Source organism: Narcine bancroftii, chromosome 6 (assembly GCF_036971445.1).
Source record: "Narcine bancroftii isolate sNarBan1 chromosome 6, sNarBan1.hap1, whole genome shotgun sequence".
Taxonomy (NCBI): domain Eukaryota; kingdom Metazoa; phylum Chordata; class Chondrichthyes; order Torpediniformes; family Narcinidae; genus Narcine; species Narcine bancroftii.
Window position 1 is genome coordinate 247,204,806 of NC_091474.1, and position 23,628 is coordinate 247,228,433.

Below are 23,628 nucleotides of genomic sequence, written 5' to 3' on the forward strand. Positions count from 1 at the left end.
ACACACATCATACACGTGCGCTTAGAATTAGAAGGGGGTTAATTTGGGTTAGTTAAGTATAGAGATAAGTTAAAGTTTGATTCTGTTTTCATGTTTAAAGATAATAAAAAACTTTTGTTTAAGTAACTACTTGTCTTGGTGAATGTCTATTGCTGCTGGGTTTTGGGGTCCTTTGGGCTTGTAACAATGTGCATTAACAATTTAATGTTGGGAGTGACTGGGAACTTTGCATAATACATCAATATATATTCTCAATGAATTATACTACATTGAAGTTAACTTTCCATAAGAAATAGAGCATTTTGATTCCAAAACAACTTATTTCCCAGTGAATTTGCATTTCTTATGATTTGTAGATTTTGCGACCAACTCTGGATAGCATTCAGCATGGGATTAACCAAACAATCCAAATGATTTTGGAAGTGAACCGCAACGTTCATCAGTGGAGGCAATCGAAAAATCGTCATGAAAGTATTTCTGATTCAGTGAAGGCAACTGGTAAGTGATGCTTGCAAAATCAATGAAGCTGAAAAGACATTGGAAACTGCAGATACTAGAATCAGAAGCCAAATACAATTTGACGGAGAACTCAAGCAGGTCAAGCAGCATCAGTGGGAGGAAAAGAATAATCAACATTTCAAATTGAAAACCTTTATCGAAACCAGACTTAATAAAAGATTAAAGCTCGAAACTATGACCATTCTTTTCCTCCCAATAATGCTGCATGACCTGCTGAGTTCTTCCAACAGATTGCATTTGAAAACAATGGGGCTTCTGCATCTGGTGATTTTTTTAAATAACATCTGTTCCTAATATAATTTTTGCAAGGGAGAAAGTGGGCCAGGTTTTCAAAATAATTATACTCTTGTAGTATAGCTGCTTTGAAAATATCTGAATACCATTATTTTCTACTTTGTAACACAGTATTTAATATGCAAATTGTAACACTGCTAATCTATCTTTTTCTTTGGCTTGGCTTCGCGGACGAAGATTTATGGAGGGGGTAAAAAGTCCACGTCAGCTGCAGGCTCGTTTGTGGCTGACCAGTCCGATGCGGGACAGGCAGACACGATTGCAGCGGTTGCAAGGGAAAATTGGTTGGTTGGGGTTGGGTGTTGGGTTTTTCCTCCTTTGCCTTTTGTCAGTGAGGTGGGCTCTGCGGTCTTCTTCAAAGGAGGCTGCTGCCCGCCAAACTGTGAGGCGCCAAGATGCACGGTTTGAGGCGTTATCAGCCCACTGGCGGTGGTCAATGTGGCAGGCACCAAGAGATTTCTTTAGGCAGTCCTTGTACCTTTTCTTTGGTGCACCTCTGTCACGGTGGCCAGTGGAGAGCTCGCCATATAATACGATCTTGGGAAGGCGATGGTCCTCCATTCTGGAGACGTGACCCATCCAGCGCAGCTGGATCTTCAGCAGCGTGGACTCGATGCTGTCGACCTCTGCCATCTCGAGTACCTCGACGTTAGGGGTGTGAGCGCTCCAATGGATGTTGAGGATGGAGCGGAGACAACGCTGGTGGAAGCGTTCTAGGAGCCGTAGGTGGTGCCGGTAGAGGACCCATGATTCGGAGCCGAACAGGAGTGTGGGTATGACAACGGCTCTGTATACGCTTATCTTTGTGAGGTTTTTCAGTTGGTTGTTTTTCCAGACTCTTTTGTGTAGTCTTCCAAAGGCGCTATTTGCCTTGGCGAGTCTGTTGTCTATCTCATTGTCGATCCTTTCATCTGATGAAATGGTGCAGCCGAGATAGGTAAACTGGTTGACCGTTTTGAGTTTTGTGTGCCCGATGGAGATGTGGGGGGGCTGGTAGTCATGGTGGGGAGCTGGCTGATGGAGGACCTCAGTTTTCTTCAGGCTGACTTCCAGGCCAAACATTTTGGCAGTTTCCGCAAAGCAGGACGTCAAGCGCTGAAGAGCTGGCTCTGAATGGGCAACTAAAGCGGCATCATCTGCAAAGAGTAGTTCACGGACAAGTTTCTCTTGTGTCTTGGTGTGAGCTTGCAGGCGTCTCAGATTGAAGAGACTGCCATCCGTGCGGTACCGGATGTAAACAGCGTCTTCATTGTTGGGGTCTTTCATGGCTTGGTTCAGCATCATGCTGAAGAAGATTGAAATGTATACTGGACTAGAAATTGGCGTGGGTAGCACCACCTTTTTGTTCACTTTGCAATCCAACCTCAATGAAAAATTAAACGTTCTTGAAAATTGCTGATTTCATGATTTTCATTCTGGATCCTTTAGGAATCATATACACTTAATGTTCACTTTCTTATTACATTTTACCTCCAAAAATGCAACATCCCACATTTATCAGGATTAAACATCATCTACCATATCTCCAACTGATCTATATCTTGCGCTATCTTGTAACAATTTTTCTCATTCCTCTAATTTTTGTGATGAATGCAGACTTACTGATCATCCCATGTATATTTATATCCAAATCATTTTGTATATATATCAAAATTAGAGAAGTTCCAGCACTAATTGCTGTGAAACTCCTCTGCAGGGAGAAATCCCTCCACCAATATCCTCTGTCTTCTATGCCAAGGCCAGTTTTGAATCCAATCTATCAAGTCTCCATCCATCTTAATCTTTTGGATCACCCTTCCATGAGGAACCTTGCTAAATAGAATCATGTTCAAGTTCATGACTTCAGGATGAAATCGGGAGAATACGATTCAATCCTCGCCATGGGCTCAGTAGTGGAGAGGGTCAAGAACTTCAAATTTTTGGGAGTCAACATCTCAGAGGATCTGTCCTGGAGCCTCCATGTTGATGCAATCATGTAGCAGGCTTGCCAGCAACTATACTTTGTGAGGTGTTTGAGGAGATTCAATATGTCACTGAAGAATCTCAAAAACTTCTACAGGTGTACCGAGGAGAGCATTCTAGCTGTTCCATCACTATCTGGTATGGAAGTGTCAACACTCAGGACAAGAGAAAACTCTAGAAGATTGTTAACTTGGCCAGCGACATCATGGGCACCAGACCACTCCATCGAGGACATCTAAAAGAAGCAGTGTCTTAAGAAAGCAGCCTCTATTCTCAAGGCCTCTCACCACCCAGGCTATGCCCTCTTCACTCTACTACCATTAGGAAAAAGGTACAAGAGCCTAAAGAGGAGCACTTAGCCACACAGGGACAGCTTCTTCCCTGCTGCCATCAGATTTCTGAATGATTAAGGAACCAAACACACTGCCTTACTTTGAACTTTTGTGCATTATTTTTATTTGTTTTTGTAAGGTGTTTATATGAATGCTTGCGCTGTGATGCCTCTGCAAAACAACAAATTTTGTGACTTGTTCGTGACAATAAATTCTGAATCTGAGATTCTGACTCTGATATACAACCAGTCCATGATGCCTGACAAAAATTCAATGCACAGTATATTATGAACACGTGTTTTGACCGTTGGTGCGCCTCAAAAGGAATAAATAATAATTTTGACAAATTGAAAGAATTAATATTAATTGAGGAAATTAAAAGGTGTATTCCAAATGAGATTAAATTATATCTGGATGAGAGAGACGTGGGAATGTGGTGGCAAGCAGCTAGATTAGCTGGCGAATTTGCCTTAATTCACAAAACTACATTTCAGAACAGTAAACCTGTTCAGAAAGTTAATGTGGAGCAGATTAATAAGCCTGAAATTAAGTCTGGGGAGAATGTTAATAGAAAAGATGAAGTTAAGGTGGGAAAGGACAGAACTTCTGGATTTGTATGTCATTTATGTAAGGAATCTGTGCATGTTATTGCGAAGGGTCTAGTAAAGGTACACAATCCTTTATCCGGACATCTAAAATCCGGAAAACTCCAAAATCTGGCAAGTCGGGAGAGAGGCGGCAGTGCAAGTTGGGCGGCCGAGGGACCGGTGATTGGGGGAGGTGGCTGAGGGACTGGCGCTTGGGGGAGGTGGCCAAGGGACCGGCGGTTGAGGGAGGCGGTAGAGGGACCGGTGGTTGACCGAGACGGCCGGGCGGCCGAGGGACCGCGGTTGGGGGAGACGGCCAGGCAACTGGAAGGGGGTGCAGGTGGATACGGCAGCACAATTCGGGTGGGCTTTCCGAAATCTGGAAGATTCCGAAATTCAGAACATACTGTCCCCCAAGGGATCTGGATAAAGGATTGTGTACCTGTATCGAAAAAGAGATGAGAAAATGAGGTTTTACTAGAAGCATGTATTCAAACAGGAGAGCAGATTTTTCAAACTGGTAAGGAGGTCATGGATGTTTTCAAACCTTTTGTGTCAGAGGGCCTGGTTTCAGAAAAGGAGGGAGAATCACAGGTTCCATTTAAAATTACTGGGGCTGCTCAGTCACTGTTGTTGGAAAGTATTTCAACTCTTGATCAGAAGACTGACACAGGGGAGACAACTTTGATTAAAAGTGTTGGAGGTGAGTTAGAGTCAATATCTCTTCACACCATAGTTCTAAATTAAGAATTAGTTAAAGGGGCCTGTTGTAGTAGGAATAATTTCAAAGTTACCCATGCAGGGTGTCTTGTTTTTATTAGGGAATTAATTTGGCAGAGGATAAAGTTGGGTCAGTTCTGAGATTAACAAATCAGCCTAGTAAGGATGAGGTTAAAGAGGACTGTGATATATATCCTGCATGTGCTGTAACAGGTTTTTGGCTAAGAAAAGGATGAGAGCTGAAGAAGATCCAATTGACAGAGACTTGCCCAGTACTTCTGAAATAGTTTTGAAAGAGCAGGGTAATTGTGAGAGTAAGGATTTCTCTTTGTCAAGTAAAGAGTTAATTCAACAACAGAAAACAAGATACAGATCTTGTTAACTTAAAGGAGAAAGCAGTAAGTGAACAGTAGATTAAAGAAATGGGTTCTGGATATTACTTGAAGGGTGAATTGTTGATGAGAAAATGGAGACGTCTTGATATTCCTGCTAATGAAGAGTGGGGGGGTGATTCAACAGGAGGTTGATCCTAGAAATTAGCATAATGAAATTTTAAATCTAGCCCACAGTATACCTTTGGGTGGTCATCTTGGTGTAAAGAAAACCATGAGTAAGATTTTGAGATAATTTTTCTGGCCTGGTATGAGGAAGGATCTTGTAAATTGAAGCAGGACATGTCACTTTTGTCAGATTGTGGGGAAACCTAACCTGTGTCTTCCAGTGCTCCATTGCAACCTATTCCTGTTGTTGGAGAACCTTTCGTAGGGTTATTGTGGATTGTCTAGGTCCTCTGCCTATAACTAAGTTTGGGAATCAGTACTTATTAACAATTATGTGTACACCGTCAATATTTCCAGAGGCTATACCATTGAAAGATATTAAAGCCAAAACAGTGGTAAAGGCTCTGGAAAGATTTTTCACAGTTTTTGAATTACCTAAAGAGACCCAGAGAGATCAAGGATCTAACTTTATGTCTGAATTGTTTCAGCAGTTGATATATAAGTTGGAAATAAAACAGATAATTTCATCTGCATACCATCCTGAAACTCAGGGAGCTTTGGAAAGATATTACTCTACTCTTAAAAATATGATGAGTGTTTACTGTACGCAGTTTGGAAAATATTGGGATGAAGGTATTCATTTATTGTTGTTTGCAGCAAGGGAGGCTGTGCAGGAATCATTAGATTTTAGCCCTTTTGAAGTTATGTTTGAACATCAGGTTAGAGGACCTTTAATGTTGATAAAAGAACAGTGGGTTAATGAGGATGTGCAGTTGGACTTGCTGGATTATGTTTCTAAATTTGAAGTTAGGCTACAAAAGGTGTGGACTTTGGCTCAAGAAAATTTTAAAATGGCTCAGGGTAAAATGAAGCATTTATTTGACAGGAAAGCTCAAGTGAGTAATTTTAAGACAGGAAGTAAAGTTTTGCTTTTGTTTCCAACACATGACAATCCTTTGAAAGCTAGATTTTCTGGATCATATTTATTAAATCAAAACTGAATGATATTAACTATGTTGTTAAAACTCCAGATCGAAGGAAAAAAACAGGTTTGTCATATAAATATGTTGAAACCTTATTATGAGGATAAGGGGAGTATAGAATAGGCTGTATCAGAGGTGTTAGTTGTTGACAGGGTTGAGGAAGTTGTGGATCATAAGATTATGGAAACAGAATCTTGTGAGGGAACCCTTAAAGAAACCATGGTTCCTGTGCACCTGTCTAACTCAGCAATTTTGGAAAATTTGGAGGAAATATTAGGCCATCTTAAGTCACAAGAACAGATGCAGTTGAAAGAATTAATTTTGAAATATACAAATTTGTTTCCTGATGTTCCAAAAAGGACATCAGTGATTTATCATGATGTGGATGTAGGAGAAGCAAGTCCCATAAAACAACACCCATTTAGAATAAACATTCAAAAGAGTAAAATCATGGATCAGGAGGTGAAATATATGTTGAGAAATGATATTATTAGACCTTCAAACTCAGATTTGAGTTCTCCTTGTGTTCTGATACCAAAATCAGATGGAACTGTTAGATTCTGTACAGATTACAGGAAGGTTAATTCAGTAACTAAAACAGATGCTTATCCTATTCCAAGAATAGATGACTGTATTGATAAAATAGGCAAAGCTAAATTTCTTACTAAGTTGGATTTGTTGAAGGGTTACTGGTGTGTGCCTTTAACTTCGAGAGGAAAGAATATTTTGGCTTTTGTAACTCCATCCAGTTTATAAGAGTATAATGTGTACCTTTTGGCATGAAAAATGCCCCTGCAACATTCCAAAGGATGATTAATTCGGTAATCCAAGGGTTAACACATACAGATGCTCATATTGATGATTTGGTCACAAAAAGTGACACATGGGAAGAACATCTGTGGGAATTGACAAATTGTTTGCAAGATTATCAAAAGCAAACTGTTAATTTAGCAAAAAGTCAATTTGTAAATGTCACTGTGACATACTTGGGTCATGTAGTTGATCATGGCAAAGTTGCACCTATTCAAGCTAAGGTGAATGCAATTTCTAAGTTTCCTATTCCCAATGGCAAGAATGCAGTGAGAAGGTTTTTAGGAATGGCAGGATATTATAGGAAATTTTGCTGAGGTTGCTTTTCCTTTAACAAACCTTTTGAAGAAAGGGGAGAAATTTGTGTGGGCTAAAGTTTGTCAGACAGCTTTAGAAAATTTAAAAGAGATGCTATGCCATTGCCCTGTTAAAATCTCCTGATTTTGACAGACCATTTTCTTTAGCAGAGGATGCCAGTGAGGGAGCAGAAGGTGCAATTTTATTACAAAAACATAGTGAAATTGACCATACAGTTGCCTACTTTTCAAAAAAATTCAATGTTCGTCGAAAGAACTATTCCACTATTGAGAAAGAACTGTTGTCTATAAAATTTGCTGAACAGAATTTTGATGTGTATCTCAGTGCCTCTCATGAGTCAATTGTGATATTTACTGACCACAATCCTCTGGTGTTTTTGAATAAAAACAGAAGATTGTTAAACTGGAGTTTGCTATTACAAGACTATAATCTGCAAATTAATCATATCAGAGATACAAATAATATGATAGCAGATTGTCAAGGTGTTAAAATTGATCATGTATAGAAATATTAAATCTCAACATTGGGTCACTTTATTATAACATGTTATATTTTGTGTATTGTTATCTCTAGTTATTATGTTTTTGGGAGATAAATTGGGAAAGGTTTGTTAGTGTAAGTCACATACAAACACTTTAAAACAGATCTTATTTAAAATACTGGAGTTCTGTTAATGCTAGACATATCAGTTCCACAGCTTTTGCAAAAGCTTTGGAGAGTGCCCAATTGACTTCAACAATGGATTGTTGTTTACAAAAAGGCAACAGATGAAACAGCTTGTTGGAGACCCCTTCTGTCTGGAGCTGTTCAAAGAGTGTCATGTGGTTTTGCAAGCAGAGAAAGTCAAACAGACTTTCTTTCAGAGAGAGAGAGAGTGTGTGTTATAGCCAGCAACAGTAGCTGGGCCTGGAACAGGGAAAGCTGGCAAGCTTGTGGAAATCCCCATTTGGAAGACGGCCTGGTCAAAGCCCTTGTGGTTCATGCAAGAGGAGAGGACTGGCTGTCTAATCTTTCATTTGGAATAAGAGAGACAAAAAGTAATGTTGTGGTGACCTGAAAGAAAGAGGTTATCATCTGGAGAACCCTGAAGAGACAAGTTTAGTCAGCAAGACACTGAAGTGGCTAATGGAAGTACATCAGTTGTGGATGTCTTGGAACAACATATCTCTCTCTGAAAACCGACAAGAACCTTCCTGAGTGGAAACCATTTACCTTTAGGCACAAAAGCCTGGTGAACTTTATAAATGTTAAATTATGTACACAATATAAGAATTGTCTGCAACCAGTGAACTTGGAGGAATGAGAAGTGAGATTGGACTGTGAACGAAAGAACTTTTCTGAACTTACACACACATTACATACATGTGTGCTTAGAATTAGAAGGGGGTTAAGTTAGGTTAGTTAAGACTATAGTGATAAGTTAAAGTGTCATTCTGTTTTCATGTTTAAATATAATTAAAAGCAATTTTTGTTTCATTAACCATTTGTCTTGGTGAACATCTATTGCTGCTGGGTTTTGGGGTCCTCTGAGCTCTTAACAATATAGACAAGTACTTGTAAAATGCACAGATGAATTTACCTCCATTATCCTTAGGGTGTGAATCCTGGTGGCTCATCCCTTTTGAAACCTGTTTTGTGGCAAAGTGAGATGCTATAAATTTCTTTGGAGCATTTTGGAAAATTGAGGACATATTGGAATGGTTGAGAATTTATGATTAGGAATTTATTGTCATACTTACACAATTAATGGCACATAGTAATCACATAAATACATAAATATATAATTTTAAATAAATATTTTGAATGATTTACTTGGTTACAGGATACTGTGCATCAATCTCAGTTTGTGGGTAGAAGCTATTTTCTAACCTGGTAGTCCTTATTGTGATTCTCTTGTACCTCCTGCCTGATGGCATTAGGACAAAATCATACAGCACAGAACCTACTTTTTGGTCCAATTCATTTACGATGCCCATTTTGACATTTTTGGCTCATACTATTTACCTGCATCTTATCCATAAATGCTCTACCAAATTCATGTAGACAACATCCATTGCCCTACTTTCATCAATCCAAACACTCAATTTGTAAGACATGATGTCTCTTGCACAAAGCCATGTTGACTATCCCAATGCTTGCCCTAAGAATCTTCCCCAATAATATCTTTACCACTGTGGTAAGGGCTCAGCGGCCTGTAATTTCCTGGTTTGCCTCTATTGTTGTTCTTAAACTAAGGAAAAGGGTTGGCAGTTCTCCTCTGCCTTGTCTCCCATAAGTATAGATGATACAAAGGTCTCTAATAAGGTCTCAGCAACCTCTTGCTGAGAAGACCAGGCCGTCTTCCAAATGGGGATTTCCACAAGCTTGCCAGCTTTCCCTGTTCCAGGCCCAGCTACTCTTCTCAATATCCAAGGATAGATCTCATCAGAAAGTGGGGGTATATTTACCTTAATATCCTTAAAAAGACCCTTCTTCATATCAACATGTCCCAGAATATCATTTGATATTTGACCTATGACTATGATGTCATCAATGAACTATTTATGGAGTTCGAACAATATTTGGCTGCATAGGAAGTACAGTAGGGTATTCCACTAATTTTGGTATCATCCATAAACTTAAAAGTTGTGTTAATGACATTTTAATGGGTCTTAGACTTGTAATGGATATTGGTTGCTAAAGTATCTTCTAGTTGGAGATGGAGAAAATGAGAAAGGGAAGAATTAGAATTGGACCATGTGAAAGGGACAGCAAGGTAGAAATTGGCAGCCGGGTTATGAAATGTTTGTTTTGAACAAGACCACAATGCAAACCACCTTACAACAATAAATAAAAATAATGCATGAAAAATCAAAGTAAGGCAGTGTCTTTGGTTCATTAATCATTCAGGAATCTGATGGCAGCGGGGAAGAATCTATCCTTGTGCCACTGAGAACTTGTCTTTAGGCTCCTGTACCTTTTTCCCGATGGTGGCAGAGGGCATGGCCTAGGTGGTTAGGGTCCTTGAGGATAGAGGCTGCTTTTTTAAGACGACGCCTTTTGTAGGTGCTTTTGATGGTGTGAAGTCTGGTGCCCATGATGTTGCAGGCCTAGTTAACAACTCTCAAGAGTTTTTACTTGTCCTAAGCATTAGCACCTCTGTACCAGACAGTGATGCAACCAGCCAGGATGCTCTCCACGGTACACCTTTAGATGTTTTTGAAGTCTTCTGTAACAGAACAAATCTCCTCAAATACCTCAAAAAGCATAACCACCGGAGAACCTTCAGTTGTCTTCAGAATCTTTATGATTCCATTGACACGGAGGTCCTGGGATCGATCTTCAGAGATGTTAACACCCTGGAATTTGAAATTCTTTGCCTTTTTCACTTTTGGTTCATGTTCTCCTAACTTCCCCTCCTGAGATAGGTATGACTTTGAACAAATTGAGCAACTTCTCTTTTAAATTACTCCCTCTGAATCATATTATTTAAGGAATAATCAAAGATACAGAAAACAATAAACCAATTATCCTGGCATCAGCCTTGGAAATATGCTGTTACTTAATATTCAAAAATGATCATGTGCTTTTTCCTAGTTTAGAACAGCCTGACCTATTGGGAAAACATGCCATTTTTTAATCCTTCATTTTGCACTGGGATATATGTATTGACAATATTTGTTGTCCAGCATGAATGTGGAAATATCCTGGAAAGTATACTTATAAAATGAGTTTTGTTGGGAAGAAACCTCTGTATGCAAATCACCTCAGAAATTAGATTTCTTAATTTAACAGTTGGGTTAGGAAAAAGAACCTTGGATCATTCCTGGCAGAGATGCAAATTGATGTGAGTTTCACCTTTAGGCGGCAACCTGCTTAGCTCTGCAAACAAGCTAATCCTACAATTCGAGCCCATCTTTCTACCATATATGCATCTGCCGACCACAAAAAAAATTACTGATCACTAGGTACTTAGTGTACCTAGATTATAGGTAAATTGGCTTGAAGCTATGTGAATACTGTAAATATTTTTTTATGATCATTAATTTTCTGTAAATTTATTCTCCAAAACAGATCAAACCAGGAGTTTAAGGAAGCCAAAGAATTTTTATCACAATGTGGCAGAACATAAAGATGTAACCAAACTAGTTGTGATGCTGTCTACCTCTGCGGCCACTATGAAAAATACAATCACGAATGTGCAAGAAAAGTTTCAGAAATTCAGTGTACTATGGTTGCAAGACAGAGATACAACTGTTAAGGTGCAGTAAATGTTTGTACACATCCTTAATTTTTCCAAGTGAAATTATCTCCCTTTCTTTTTATGACAAGCCAACTAATTTGTAAAACATGTTGGTCAACCTTTGTTCGTCCAGTTCTTCTGGTTGTGGGCAACAGACAAGATAATGGAACTGAGGCCAAGATCATATGAACCAAGATCTTATCCACTGGCAGAGCAGGCTAGAGGTCCTGCTCCCATGGCTTCCACCTCATCTCCTGGTGATCATTTAATGTTAATGGTAGCAGCATTCAGTTGCCCCATTTGGAGAACAAGTAAGAGGTAGAGGTTAAGGAGGAAAATGATAGCCCTTATCCTTCAAGTCTCCAAAATATGATGTTAGAGAGTTTCCTAAAGAATATATAGTTACAATCAGGATTTACATGATCATAAATTTCTTTCCTCAGAGTTGATAAACGTGCGAAATGTGGCTTCAGGAAGTACCACATTTGTGCTTACACCTCCTCCCTCACCGCCATCCGGAGCCCCAAACAATCCTTTCAAGGAAAGCATCACTTCACTTGTGTATCTGCAGGGATCATCTATTGCATCTGGTGCTCCCTTTGATGCTTTTTCCACATCAGAGAGCCTGGGCAAAGACAGGGAGATCGCTTTGCTTAGCACTTTTTGCTCTGTCTGCACCTGTGTCAAGGATTTCCCAGTGGGAAATCACTTTAATTCTGCACCCCATTCCCATGTTCACATGTATGTCTATGGCCTCATTGCTATTCCACCATGATCACCCGTAAACTGGAGGAAAACACTTGATTTTACATCTGGGGATTCTCCAACCAGATGGCATTAACTTCCCATTCCATTCAGAATCATCCCTCCTCCACCTTCTTGCTGGTGTGCCTGACCTATTCACCTATGATTCCTAATTTTGGGACTATGCTCCTCCTCCTGCCCCTTCACCCTACCATTTTGTTCGGGTGCCTGCCGACATTTGTCCATACCTCAATGAAGGGCTCAAGCCTGAAACATTCATTGTGTATCTTTATCTTGGCTACATAAATTATACTGTTTGATCAGCTGAGTTTCTCTAGCATCAGACCAATCATGCATCAGTCTTACCTGTGGGCAAATCTAATTGATAGACACCCATAGGACCAATCATACATCAGCTGCAAGAACCAGTCACTAGGTGACACATCAGCCTCACAGGTGGTCAGATCTAACCCTGATTGGCAGGTGAGGTAACTTCCAATCTCAGGCTTGCTGGAGAGATCACGTGACCCTCCACAATCCACACTACAGAACATTTTGGAGACAGTGCTAACAACTTTCTGACCTTTAGCATAGCTATGGATCAGAATAGGAGTAGATAAAATGAATGTGTTAATAGGGAAGGGCTAATTACAATGGGATGAGGCAGGAACTTGGGACAGTAAAATGGAACTAGATGTTCTCAGGGAAATACACAGCATAAATGTGAAGGATGTTTACAGATGAAGAAAGGACATACACCATAAATGGTAGGGCACTGAGGAATGTGCAGATCAGAGGGATCTGGGAATACAGATACATAATTCCCTGAAAGTGGTGTCACAGATGGATAGAATGGGGATATGGGGATAGTGCCGGAGGATTGGCGCATTGCGCATGTGGTTCCGTTATTTAAAAAGGGTTCAAGGAGGAAGCCTGGCAACTATCGGCCTGTAAGTTTGACGTCTGTGGTAGGTAAATTAATGGAGAAAATTCTTAGAGATAGTACTTATAAACATCTGGATAGACAGGGTCTGATCAGGAGCACTCAACATGGATTTGTGGGAGGAAGGTCATGTTTGACCAATCTGATTGAATTTTTTGAAGAGGTGACTAGGAATGTGGATGAGGGTAGCGCAGTGGATGTTGTCTATATGGACTTCAGTAAGGCCTTCGATAAGGTACCAGATGGAAGGTTAGTTAGGAAGGTGCAGTCTTTAGGTATAAATTTTGAGATAGTCAAATGGATTGAACATTGGCTGAAAGGGAGAGGCCAGAGAGTGGTAGTGGATAATTGTCTGTCAGGTTGGAGGCCGGTGACCAGTGGTGTGCCTCAAGAATTTGTATTGGGCCCATTGTTGTTCGTTATATACATTAATGATCTAGATGATGGGGTGGTGAATTGGATTAGTAAATATGCAGACGATACTAAGATAGGTGGAATAGTGGATAATGAAGAAGGTTTTCAAGGATTGCAGAGGGATTTGGGCTGCTTAGAAAAGTGGGCTGAAAAATGGCAGATGGAATTTAATGCTGATAAGTGTGAGGTGCTTCATTTTGGTAAGAAGAATCAGAATAGGACATATGTGGTAAATGGGAGAGCATTGAGAAATACAGAAGAGCAGAAAGATTTAGGAGTGACGGTACATCGTTCCCTGAAGGTAGAAACTCACGTGAATAGGGTGGTGAAGAAGGCTTTTAGTATGCTGGCCTTTATCAATCATTGCATGGAATATAGGAGTTGGGAGGTGATGTTGAGATTGTGTAAGACGTTGGTGCGGCCTAATTTGGAGTTCTGTGTGCAGTTCTGGTCGCCTAATTATAGGAAGGATATAATCAGAGTGGAGAGAGTGCAGAGAAGGTTTACCAGAATGTTGCCTGGGTTTAAGCATCTGGAGTATGGGGAGAGATTGGACAGATTGGGTCTTTATTCTTTGGAGCGTAGAAGGTTGAGAGGGGATTTGATAGAAGTATTTAAGATTATGAAAGGGATAGACAGAATGGATGTCGATAGACTATTTCCGTTAAGAGGAGGAAAGTTTAAAACAAGAGGACATGAGTTAAGAATTAAGGGGCAGAGGTTTAGAGGTAACATGAGGGGGAACTTCTTTACTCAGAGAGTGGTAGCTGTGTGGAATGATCTTCCGGGAGAAATAGTGTCGGCGGAGTCAATTGTATTATTTAAGAAAAGGTTGGACAGGTATATGGATGAGAAGAAGATGGAGGGTTATGGGCATTGTGCAGGGAGGTGGGATTAGAAAGGGGTGTTTGGTTTGGTGTGGACTAGAAGGGCCTAATGGCCTGTTTCCGTGCTGTAATTGTTATGTTATATGTTATGTTATGAATTGTAAAGAGAGTTTTTGGCATATTGACTTTCATAAATCAAATATTGAATATAGGAGTTGGGATGTTAAGATAAAGTTGTATAAGACATTGGTGAGGCCAAATTTAGAGTATTGTGTGCAGTTTTGGTCACCTAATTACAAGAAAGATATCATTAAGGTAGAAAGAGTGCAGAGAAGATTTGTTAGGATGTTGCCAAGACTTCAGGAACTGAGTTACAGGGAAAGGTTAAACAGGTTAGGACTTTATTCCCTGGAGTGTAGAAAAATGAGGGGAGATTTGATAGAGGTATTTAAAATTATGAGAGGCATTGACAAAGTAAATATAGATGGGCTTTTTTCACTGAGGGTAGGTGAGATACAAACCAGAGGACATGAGTTAAGAGTGAAAGGGGGGATTTCACACAGAAATTGTGGGAATGTGGAATGAGCTTCCAGCTGAGGTGGTGAATGCAGGCTCAATTTTAACATTTAAGAAGAATTTGGGCAGGTACATGGATGGGAGAGGTATGGTGGGCTGTGGACTGGGTGTAGGTCAGTGGGTCTAGGCAAAAAAAAAGTGGTTCGGCACAGACTAGAAAGACCGAAGGGGCCTGTTCCATGGTTTAGGGATCACTCACATAAGTTTCTGGATGTGTGTTGCACTGAGACAGCAAGAAGAATGTAGGGTAAAGGAGCCATCGTTGACAAGAGAAGTTGGACAGCTAGTCAAGAGGAAGAAGGAAGCACACATTAAGTTTAGGAAGTAAAAGTCGATAAGCACTCATAAGAATTATATGGTAGCTGGGAAGGAATTTAAGAAAGGACAAGAGATCTAGAAGAGGGCATAAGAAGGCCTTGGAAAGTAATATTAAGGAGAACCCTACGGCATTTTACATGTACATGAGGAACAAAAGGATGACGAGAATGAGGGTAGTGGCCACTCAGGGATAAAGTGAGAAACAGTGCCTGGAGACAGAGGAAATTTGGAAGTCCTAAATGAATACTGTGCTTCAGTTTTTTCCAGGGACCTTGATGAATGTGAGGTCAGTGCAGAACGGGATAATGTGCTGGAGAAAGTTAAGGTTAAGAAAGAGGAAGTACTGGATTTTCTTGAAAAAAAGATGGATAAGTCTCAGTGACTGGATTCATTATACCTTAGGTTACCGCAGGAAGCAAGGAATGAAATTACTTGAGCATTGGCAAGGATCTCTGGCCACAGGGGAGACTGGAGAATGGAAAATGTGGTTCCCTTATTTAAGGCAGTTAACGGAGAATCCTGGGAATTTAAAGATCCTACCATCTGTCATCCAGTATATTTGACCTACTACCATTAGGCAGGAAGTACAGGAGTATCACAGTCAGGGCTGTTCGGCTGTGACATAGTTTCTTCCCAAAGGCTATGACATTGACGAATGGTATACTGTAACTTTTGGTCTCTTCAAAATGCAATTGAATAAATTATTCCATAATATTGATACATATTCAAGAGGAATCATGTATAATAGTAAAGAGGTGTTGATAAGGCTCTATAGGGCACTGGTGAAACCTCATTTAGTATGCAATTGTATGCAATTTTGGGCTCCTTATCTTAGAAGGGATGTAATGATGTTGGAGAGAGTACAGAAAAGATTTACCAGGATGATTCCTGGAATGCAAGGGCTAACATATGAGGAACATTTAGTGACTCTTGGACTGTACTCACTGGAGTATAGAAAAATGAGAGGGGATCTCATAGAAACATTTTGAATGCTGTAAGGATTGAAAAGAATAGATGGTGGATGAATCCAGGACAAAAGGGTACAGTCTTAAAATTAGAAGGTACCCATTTACAACAGAGATGAGGAGAAATTTCTTTAGCCAGAGGGTTGTGGATTTGTGTTATTTGTTGCCATATACAGCTGTGGAGGTACAATCATTGGGGGAGTTTAAGGGGGAGATTGATAGGTATCTAATTAGTCAAAGTATATGGGGAAAAGGCCGGAATTTGGAACTGGATGTGAGAACAATCTAGCTCAGGGTGGAGTTGCGGACCAGACTCGATGGCCGAATGACCCACTTCCGTTCCGTTATCTTGTGATATTATATTTGTATGTGATCATGCTGTGTTGTATGAGAAATATATTATGTATGCCCACCATAGTCCCGAAGAGTCCTGTTCCATTTGGTCATACATGTACAGTCAAATAGTAATAAACTTGAACTTGATAGTGAGTCTTGTATCAGGGGATTCCAAACTATTGGAGAGGATTCTTAGGGACAGTACAAACATTTGAAGAAGCCTAGTTAGAATAGAATAAAACATTACAGCACAGTACTGGTCTTTCAGCCCAGATGTTGTGCCGACCTATATATACTTACCCCAAAACACACTATATATCCCCTACCTCCCCAGTTCATAACTCTCGATTTTTCTTTAATCCATGCACCTTTCTAATAGTCTTAAATGTTCCAGTCTCCACCATCATCCCAGGCAATGCATTCCAAACATCCACAACTCTCTGTGTGTAAAAAATAATGCCCTGATATCTCTCTTAAACTTTTTTTCCCTTCACTTTATGCAGATGCCCTCTAGAGTTTTCTATTTCTGCCCTGGTTAAAAGGTGCTGGCTGTCTATTTCATCTTCTCATAATATTTCTCATCCTTCTTTGCTACAAAGAGGAAAGCCCTAGCTCTACTAACCTTGCCTCAGAAGAAACGTTTTCCAATCTAGGCAACATCCTGGTAAATCTCTTCTGCACCCTCTCCCTAGCTTCCATATCCTTCCTGTAACAAGATGACCAGAACTGCTCATGGATAGTCACCATGGCTTTGTGAGGGTCAGGTCATGCTTCATGAGCCTATTTATGTTTTTTGAGGAAGTGACAAAAGAAATTGATGAAGGAAGGTTGTGGATGTGATGTATATGGATTTTAGAAATGTGTCTGACAAGGTCTCCCATGGTAGGCTCATTCAGAAAGTCACAAGACATGATCCATGGAACCATAAGACATAGGAGCAGAAATAGGGTATGCAGCCCATTGAGTCTGCTCCATCAATAATGAGCTAAACCATTCTCCCATTCACCCCCAGTGCCCAGCCTTCTCCCCATAACCTTTGATGCCCTGATTAATCAAGAACCTAACAATTAGTCCTTTTAATAAACCCAATGATGTAGCCTCCACAACCACCTGTGGCAGTAAAATTCCATAGATTTACCATCCTCTGGCTTAATAAATTCCTTTGCATCTCTGTTCTAAATAGTTGCCCTTCAATCTTGAAGTTGTGCCCTCTTGTCCTCTACTTTCCTACCGTGAGAAACAGTCTTTCTACATCTACTCTGTTCATGCCTTTCAATATTCAAAATGTTTCGATGAGATCCCCATTCATTCTCATAAATTCCAATGAGTACAGGCCAACAGCTGTCAAATGTTCCTCATATGTTAACCCATTCATTCCCAGAATCATCCATGTGATCCTCCTCTGAACCCTCTCCAAGGTCAACCCACCGTTTCTTAAATGAGGAGCCCAAAACTACTCACAATACTCCAGGTGCGGTCTCAACATCACACCCTAGCTCTTATATTCTATCCCTCTTGAAATGAATGCAAGCATTGCATTTGCTTTCTTTGCTACCAACTCAATCTGCGAGTTTACCTTCAGGCTATCCTGCACAACTCCCAGGTCACTTTGCATTTGGAAATTTTTAATTTTCTCTCCATTTAAAAAAATAGTCTGCCCATTTATTTCTTACACTAAAATGTATGACCATACACTCAAACATTATATTTAATTTACCACTTCTCTATCCATTCTCCTAAGTCCTGCCGCCTCCCAGTTTCCTCCTCACTACCTGCTCCTTCACTTGCCTTTGAATCATCTGCAATCATTTGGCTACAAAACCATTCATTCCATGATATAAATAATTGATAATCAAGGTAAAAAGAAGTGGCCCCAACACCGACACCCATGGAACACCATGAGCAACTAGCTGCAAACCAGAATATGATCACTGTATTCTTGTGGCACCTTGTCATCGGCCTTCTGAAAATCCAAATACACAACATCCACTAAATCTCTCCTATCTAACCTGCTTGTGACCTTCTCAAAGAATTCCAACTGGTTTGTCAAGCAAGATTGATGGCTGTGTGGATTCAGAATTAGCTTGCCTGGAGAAGCCAGAGGATTGTAGATGGAACATATTCTGCCCGGAAGTCGGTAACTATTTCAATACACAAACATGCTGGAGAAACTCAGCAGGTCACACAGTATCCATAGGAAGTAAAAGGTAACCAACATTTCAGGCCTTGACGCTTTGTCAGGTTTGTCATGTTTTCAGTAGATTGAAGATTGGTGTTCATAATGGACTCGGCTTGGTTTGCCAGTCAATGCAGCCTTTTGCGTTCTTAGATACTTGAATTTCTAAAGCAGGCCATGATGCAACCAGTTAGTGTGTTTTCTGCAGTATGCCTGAGGAATTTTGAAAGAATATTCAATATTATACCTGATATCTTAGAAAGTAGAGGCATTGGGGTGCCTTCTTCACAGTGGCCTCGATATGCTGGCTCCAAGAGAGGTCCGTCAATATGTGGACTCCCAGGAACTTGGAGGAACTCATTCTCTCCAGTTAATAAAGACAGGTATTTGTTCCCTCAGCATCCCCTTCCTAGAGTCCACAATAAGATCCCAATGCTGACATTGGGAACATGATTGTTCTTAAACCACATAACCAGGTTCTTGATTATCCTATATTCTAACTCATGATTTCCCATCATTTGGCCAAAATTAGTCGTGGAGTCAGTGAATTTACAGGTCATGTTGGAGCTGAACTTAGTAATGCAATCATGAATGTATATGGAAGGACTAAGCATACATCTTTGAGGTATCCATGGTCATCAAGGAGGAGCTGCTATACCAGTTAGCACTGAATTGGGTCTGCAGATGAGGAAACGGAGGATCCATTTGCAAAGGAGTGAGCAGAGTCCTGGATCCCTGAATTTAATTTTTGATTTAGTTGGTAAGATGGTGATGAAAACTGAGTTGTAGTCAGTGAATAACAGCCTAATGTAGTTGTGCATGTGGTCCAATAACAGCCTGATGTACTTGTGCATGTGGTCCAATAACAGCCTGATGAGGTTGTGCATGTGGTCCAATAACAGCCTGATGTACTTGTGCATGTGGTCCAATAACAGCCTGATGTACTTGTGCATGTGGTCCAATAACAGTCTGATGTACTTGTGTATGTGGTCCAATAACAGTCTGATGTACTTGTGTATGTGGTCCAATAATAGTCTGATGTACTTGTGTATGTGGTCCAATAACAGTCTGATGTACTTGTGTATGTGGTCCAATAACAGTCTGATGTACTTGTGTATGTGGTCCAATAACAGCCTGATGTAGTTGTGCATGTGGTCCAATAACAGCCTGATGTACTTGTGCATGTGGTCCAATAACAGCCTGATGAGGTTGTGCATGTGGTCCAATAACAGCCTGATGTACTTGTGCATGTGGTCCAATAACAGTCTGATGTAGTTGTGCATGTGGTCCAATAACAGTCTGATGTAGTTGTGCATGTGGTCCAATAACAGCCTGATGTACTTGTGCATGTGGTCCAATAACAGTCTGATGTCGTTGTGCATGTGGTCCAATAACAGTCTGATGTAGTTGTGCATGTGGTCCAATAACAGCCTGATGTAGTTGTGCATGTGGTCCAATAACAGTCTGATGTAGTTGTGCATGTGGTCCAATAACAGTCTGATATAGTTGTGCATGTGGTCCAATAATAGCCTGATGTACTTGTGCATGTGGTCCAATAACAGCCTGATGTACTTGTGCATGTGGTCCAATAACAGCCTGATGAGGTTGTGCATGTGGTCCAATAACAGTCTGATGTAGTTGTGCATATGGTCCAATAACAGCCTGATGTACTTGTGCATGTGGTCCAATAACAGTCTGATGTAGTTGTGCATGTGGTCCAATAACAGCCTGATGTAGTTGTGCATGTGGTCCAATAACAGTCTGATGTAGTTGTGCATGTGGTATCATGAGAGAATAGTGTACCGCAAATCGCAACTCGAAATTGAAAGTACAGATTTGAATCATCGTAACTTTGAAAAATCATAAGTCGGACCATTGTAAGTTGGGAACTATCTTTACATGCACATTTAGAAACATAGAAACATAGAAGATAGGAGCAGGAGTAGGTCATTTGACCCTTCGAGCCTGCTCCGCCATTCAACGAGATCATGGCTGATCTTAAAGTTCAGTACCCCGTCCCCGCCTTCTCTTTAGAAAGGCATGGACAGATTTGGGACAGTCAGCATAGCTCTGTGAGTAGCAGATCATGTCTTACCAATTTGATTGAGATTTTGAGGAAGTGACAAAGATTAAAGGTTATGAGCTACAAGGAGAGGTTTGACCAACATGTTTTTTTTTTCTGGAGTGTCACAGACTGAGGGTGACGTGATAGAAGTTTATAAAATTACCACAGGCATTGATAGTGAAAATAATTTGAATCTTTATCCCAGGGTAAAAATGGTGCATAATAAAGCATGTGTGTTTAAGGTAAGGGGAGGTATGGGGAGCTTAAAGGAGATGTGTGGGGTAAGTTTTTTTTTAATCACAGAGGGAGTGGTAGATACCTGGAATGGCTGTCAGGAGTAGTAGTGGAAGCAGATACTAGCATTTAAGAGGCTTCTAGAGAGAGAAATGAAAATGCATGGAAAAAGAGATGCATAACATTGGCAAGCAGCAAGGTTTTAGTATAAATTAGGCATTATGTTCATTGCAGACACATGGGTCAAGGAGTCTTTTCCTATCCTGTGCTTTTCTAAAAGTTGTACGTTTTTCAAAAGTACTATTTGAAAATACATTGTTTATAATTTCTTTCTGATTATTTATACAAAGACATTTATGGATAGTAACCCCAGTCTATATGAACTACGAACAAAAATAGAATACTATGCTGCTTTTCAACAAGAGATTGAAGAAATTAGCTCCACGATAACAGTTGATTTTATCGAACTGAATACAGGTAGGAACTAGTGCAGCTTTGTGTGATAAAGTAATTAATTCAATGTGCAAATAAAGATTGGGGTCTGCTTATTAGGAAGTTTAAGATCACCTGCAAAGGGTCAAACAGAGTCCCAGATCACTTTGACAATCTCCAACTGGACTGCATCAATATCAACTTCTCTGATTTCCAGTAATCTGTCCAAATCATTTCACCCAGAGGGTTAGTGGGGTTCTGGAACACACTGCTTGAAAAGGTGGGGGAGGCAGAATTTCTCAGAACATTCAGTGTTGAAGATGGAGAAATCTTTGAAGGATGATCCATTTAATATGGAAGTGGGTGGAATAGAAAGTGAGCTCATGGCTGTGTGAGAGAAAAAGTGTGCGGAATTGAAAAGATGCAATTTAGAGCTCTGTGTACTCTGGTAGAGGGGGAGCCATGGTTCAAGAAACAGAGACCCCAGTGTCAATCTTTCCTGGTCCCACAACACCTCATTATTCAGGAAGGTGCAGTAGTGCCTCCACTTCCCAAGGAGTTTGAGGAGGGCAAGGCAACTACCATCCATCTTGCCCACATTCTACAGGAGCACAATTGAGAATGTCCTGTCTGGCTGCATCATTGTGTGGTGTGGGAGGTCGATACAGAGGATCATCCAAATGGGTGAGAAGATCACTGGGCTCTCCCTTTCCTCTATTGATGACATTTACTAAATAGCCACAAAGAATTATAGAAGACCTTTTCCATCCAGCACACAGTATCTTTGACCCACTACCATCAAGAAGGAGGTACAGGAGCATCCAAATCAGGACACCCATGTTGATAAATAGCTTCTTACTGCAGGCTATGAGATTGATGAACTGTATCCTGTAACCGAGTGGATCAACTTAAAATATTTATATCTATTTATTTTAAAGTCTATCTTTATGTATATATGTGATTATTACGAACTTTGTGCATTGTGTGTATAAGCGTGAGCACTGTGGTTCAGAGAAATGTTGTTTCATCAGGTTGTATATGTATGGATGATAATAAACTTGAACTTGAAAGTCTCAATCATCAGAACAGAGAAGGAGAAACTGGAAGAATTGGGATAGCTGGAGGAATTATGAGCTGGTCATAGAAATTGGTGAATGGAGATAACAAAGTAATGAGATTTAAAAGTTCTGTGTCAGCTCACGAAAGAGCACCAATATTCTGGAAAATGGGGTAGGTTTGTGCGATAAATTGAAGAAAGGAAGCAAGGAAATGTGAATGAATATGGAGATATAAGATAACTGCTTTGGCCTCTGTTCAGGGAATAAAGATTATCCTGGTGTAGCAGGTTTGAATGTTCATGACAACATGAGTTGGTTAGGAAATTGGAAACTGTTAATATGGAAAGGTGTCACAAATGTAGCGGGAATGGATGGAATAAGAAAAGAAAGAGTGAAGTTGAAGAAAGAAGTATTCTGTAGGCCATAAACAGGTGAACTAATTGTTCTACCCAGGCAACCCATCTTGTGGATCTTGTGGATGAAGTAGAAGCTCTAATATTAGAAGATGAGAATAAGTCAATTGACAGAAAACATTCTAAGTTAGAAAATCAAGAAGTAGAATTGGTCTGGGTGAAGTTATAACATTGGTTCAGTTGTATTCTATCCACTAATTAGTCATGGCCACATACTGGCCATAAAATTAAAGTGCTTGTATATATATATATATATATATATATATATTGGCCATCCTTTGGTTTAATAAGAAACATGGTTGTACAGTTCATCTGTGGACACAAAGGTCTGTTTTTGTAATAACTGGCTGCTGCTTTGTGACACCGTTCATGGTTTTCCTTCAGTTTTTGGCAGCATCTGTCTTCAAAACTGGTATAGTCTTCATAGCACAGGGCTCGCCAATGGGATCTGTCAGCAGCTGCAACTTCTTGTTCTCTTGGCTGGATACCACAGTTGCATAGGGTTTCCTTTATAGTGCTCACATGGATGACCTTGAAGTCTCTTTCTGGTCTTCAGTTCACTGTAGAGCAGCTGGCGAGGCATATGGTAGTTATCCATTTTGATGACAAGTCCCACCCTGATGATCAGGGACTTCATGCTGGTGGACTTTGCATGGTTGGAGACATGGTAGTGCAGTAATTATGGCAACCTTAATTTACATCCTGAATGGTAAACAAAATTCCGTCAGCTCCTTTAATAGACTATTTAAAACCTGTACGGATCTGTTGAAATTAGGACTGGGTGGTAAAACCTTGCAGAGCAGCACTGTGTCTGCGCTTCCCCCCTCCCTGTTTCAGCAGTTTTGGTAGCATTGCCATTTTTTTTTAATCATGAGTTGAG

General features: G+C 40.3%; 1 protein-coding gene across 1 annotated transcript in view; it reads left to right on the forward strand.

The window, feature by feature from the left end:
* The window catches only part of LOC138737386 (dynein axonemal heavy chain 8-like), a 446,335-nt gene that overhangs the window by 338,026 nt on the left and 84,681 nt on the right, over window positions 1-23,628 (forward strand). The window contains exons 27-29 of the mRNA XM_069888133.1: window positions 357-498; window positions 11,079-11,266; window positions 21,196-21,322. Coding sequence (XP_069744234.1) covers window positions 357-498; window positions 11,079-11,266; window positions 21,196-21,322 — 457 coding nt within the window. The remainder of the gene's footprint in view (window positions 1-356; window positions 499-11,078; window positions 11,267-21,195; window positions 21,323-23,628) is intronic.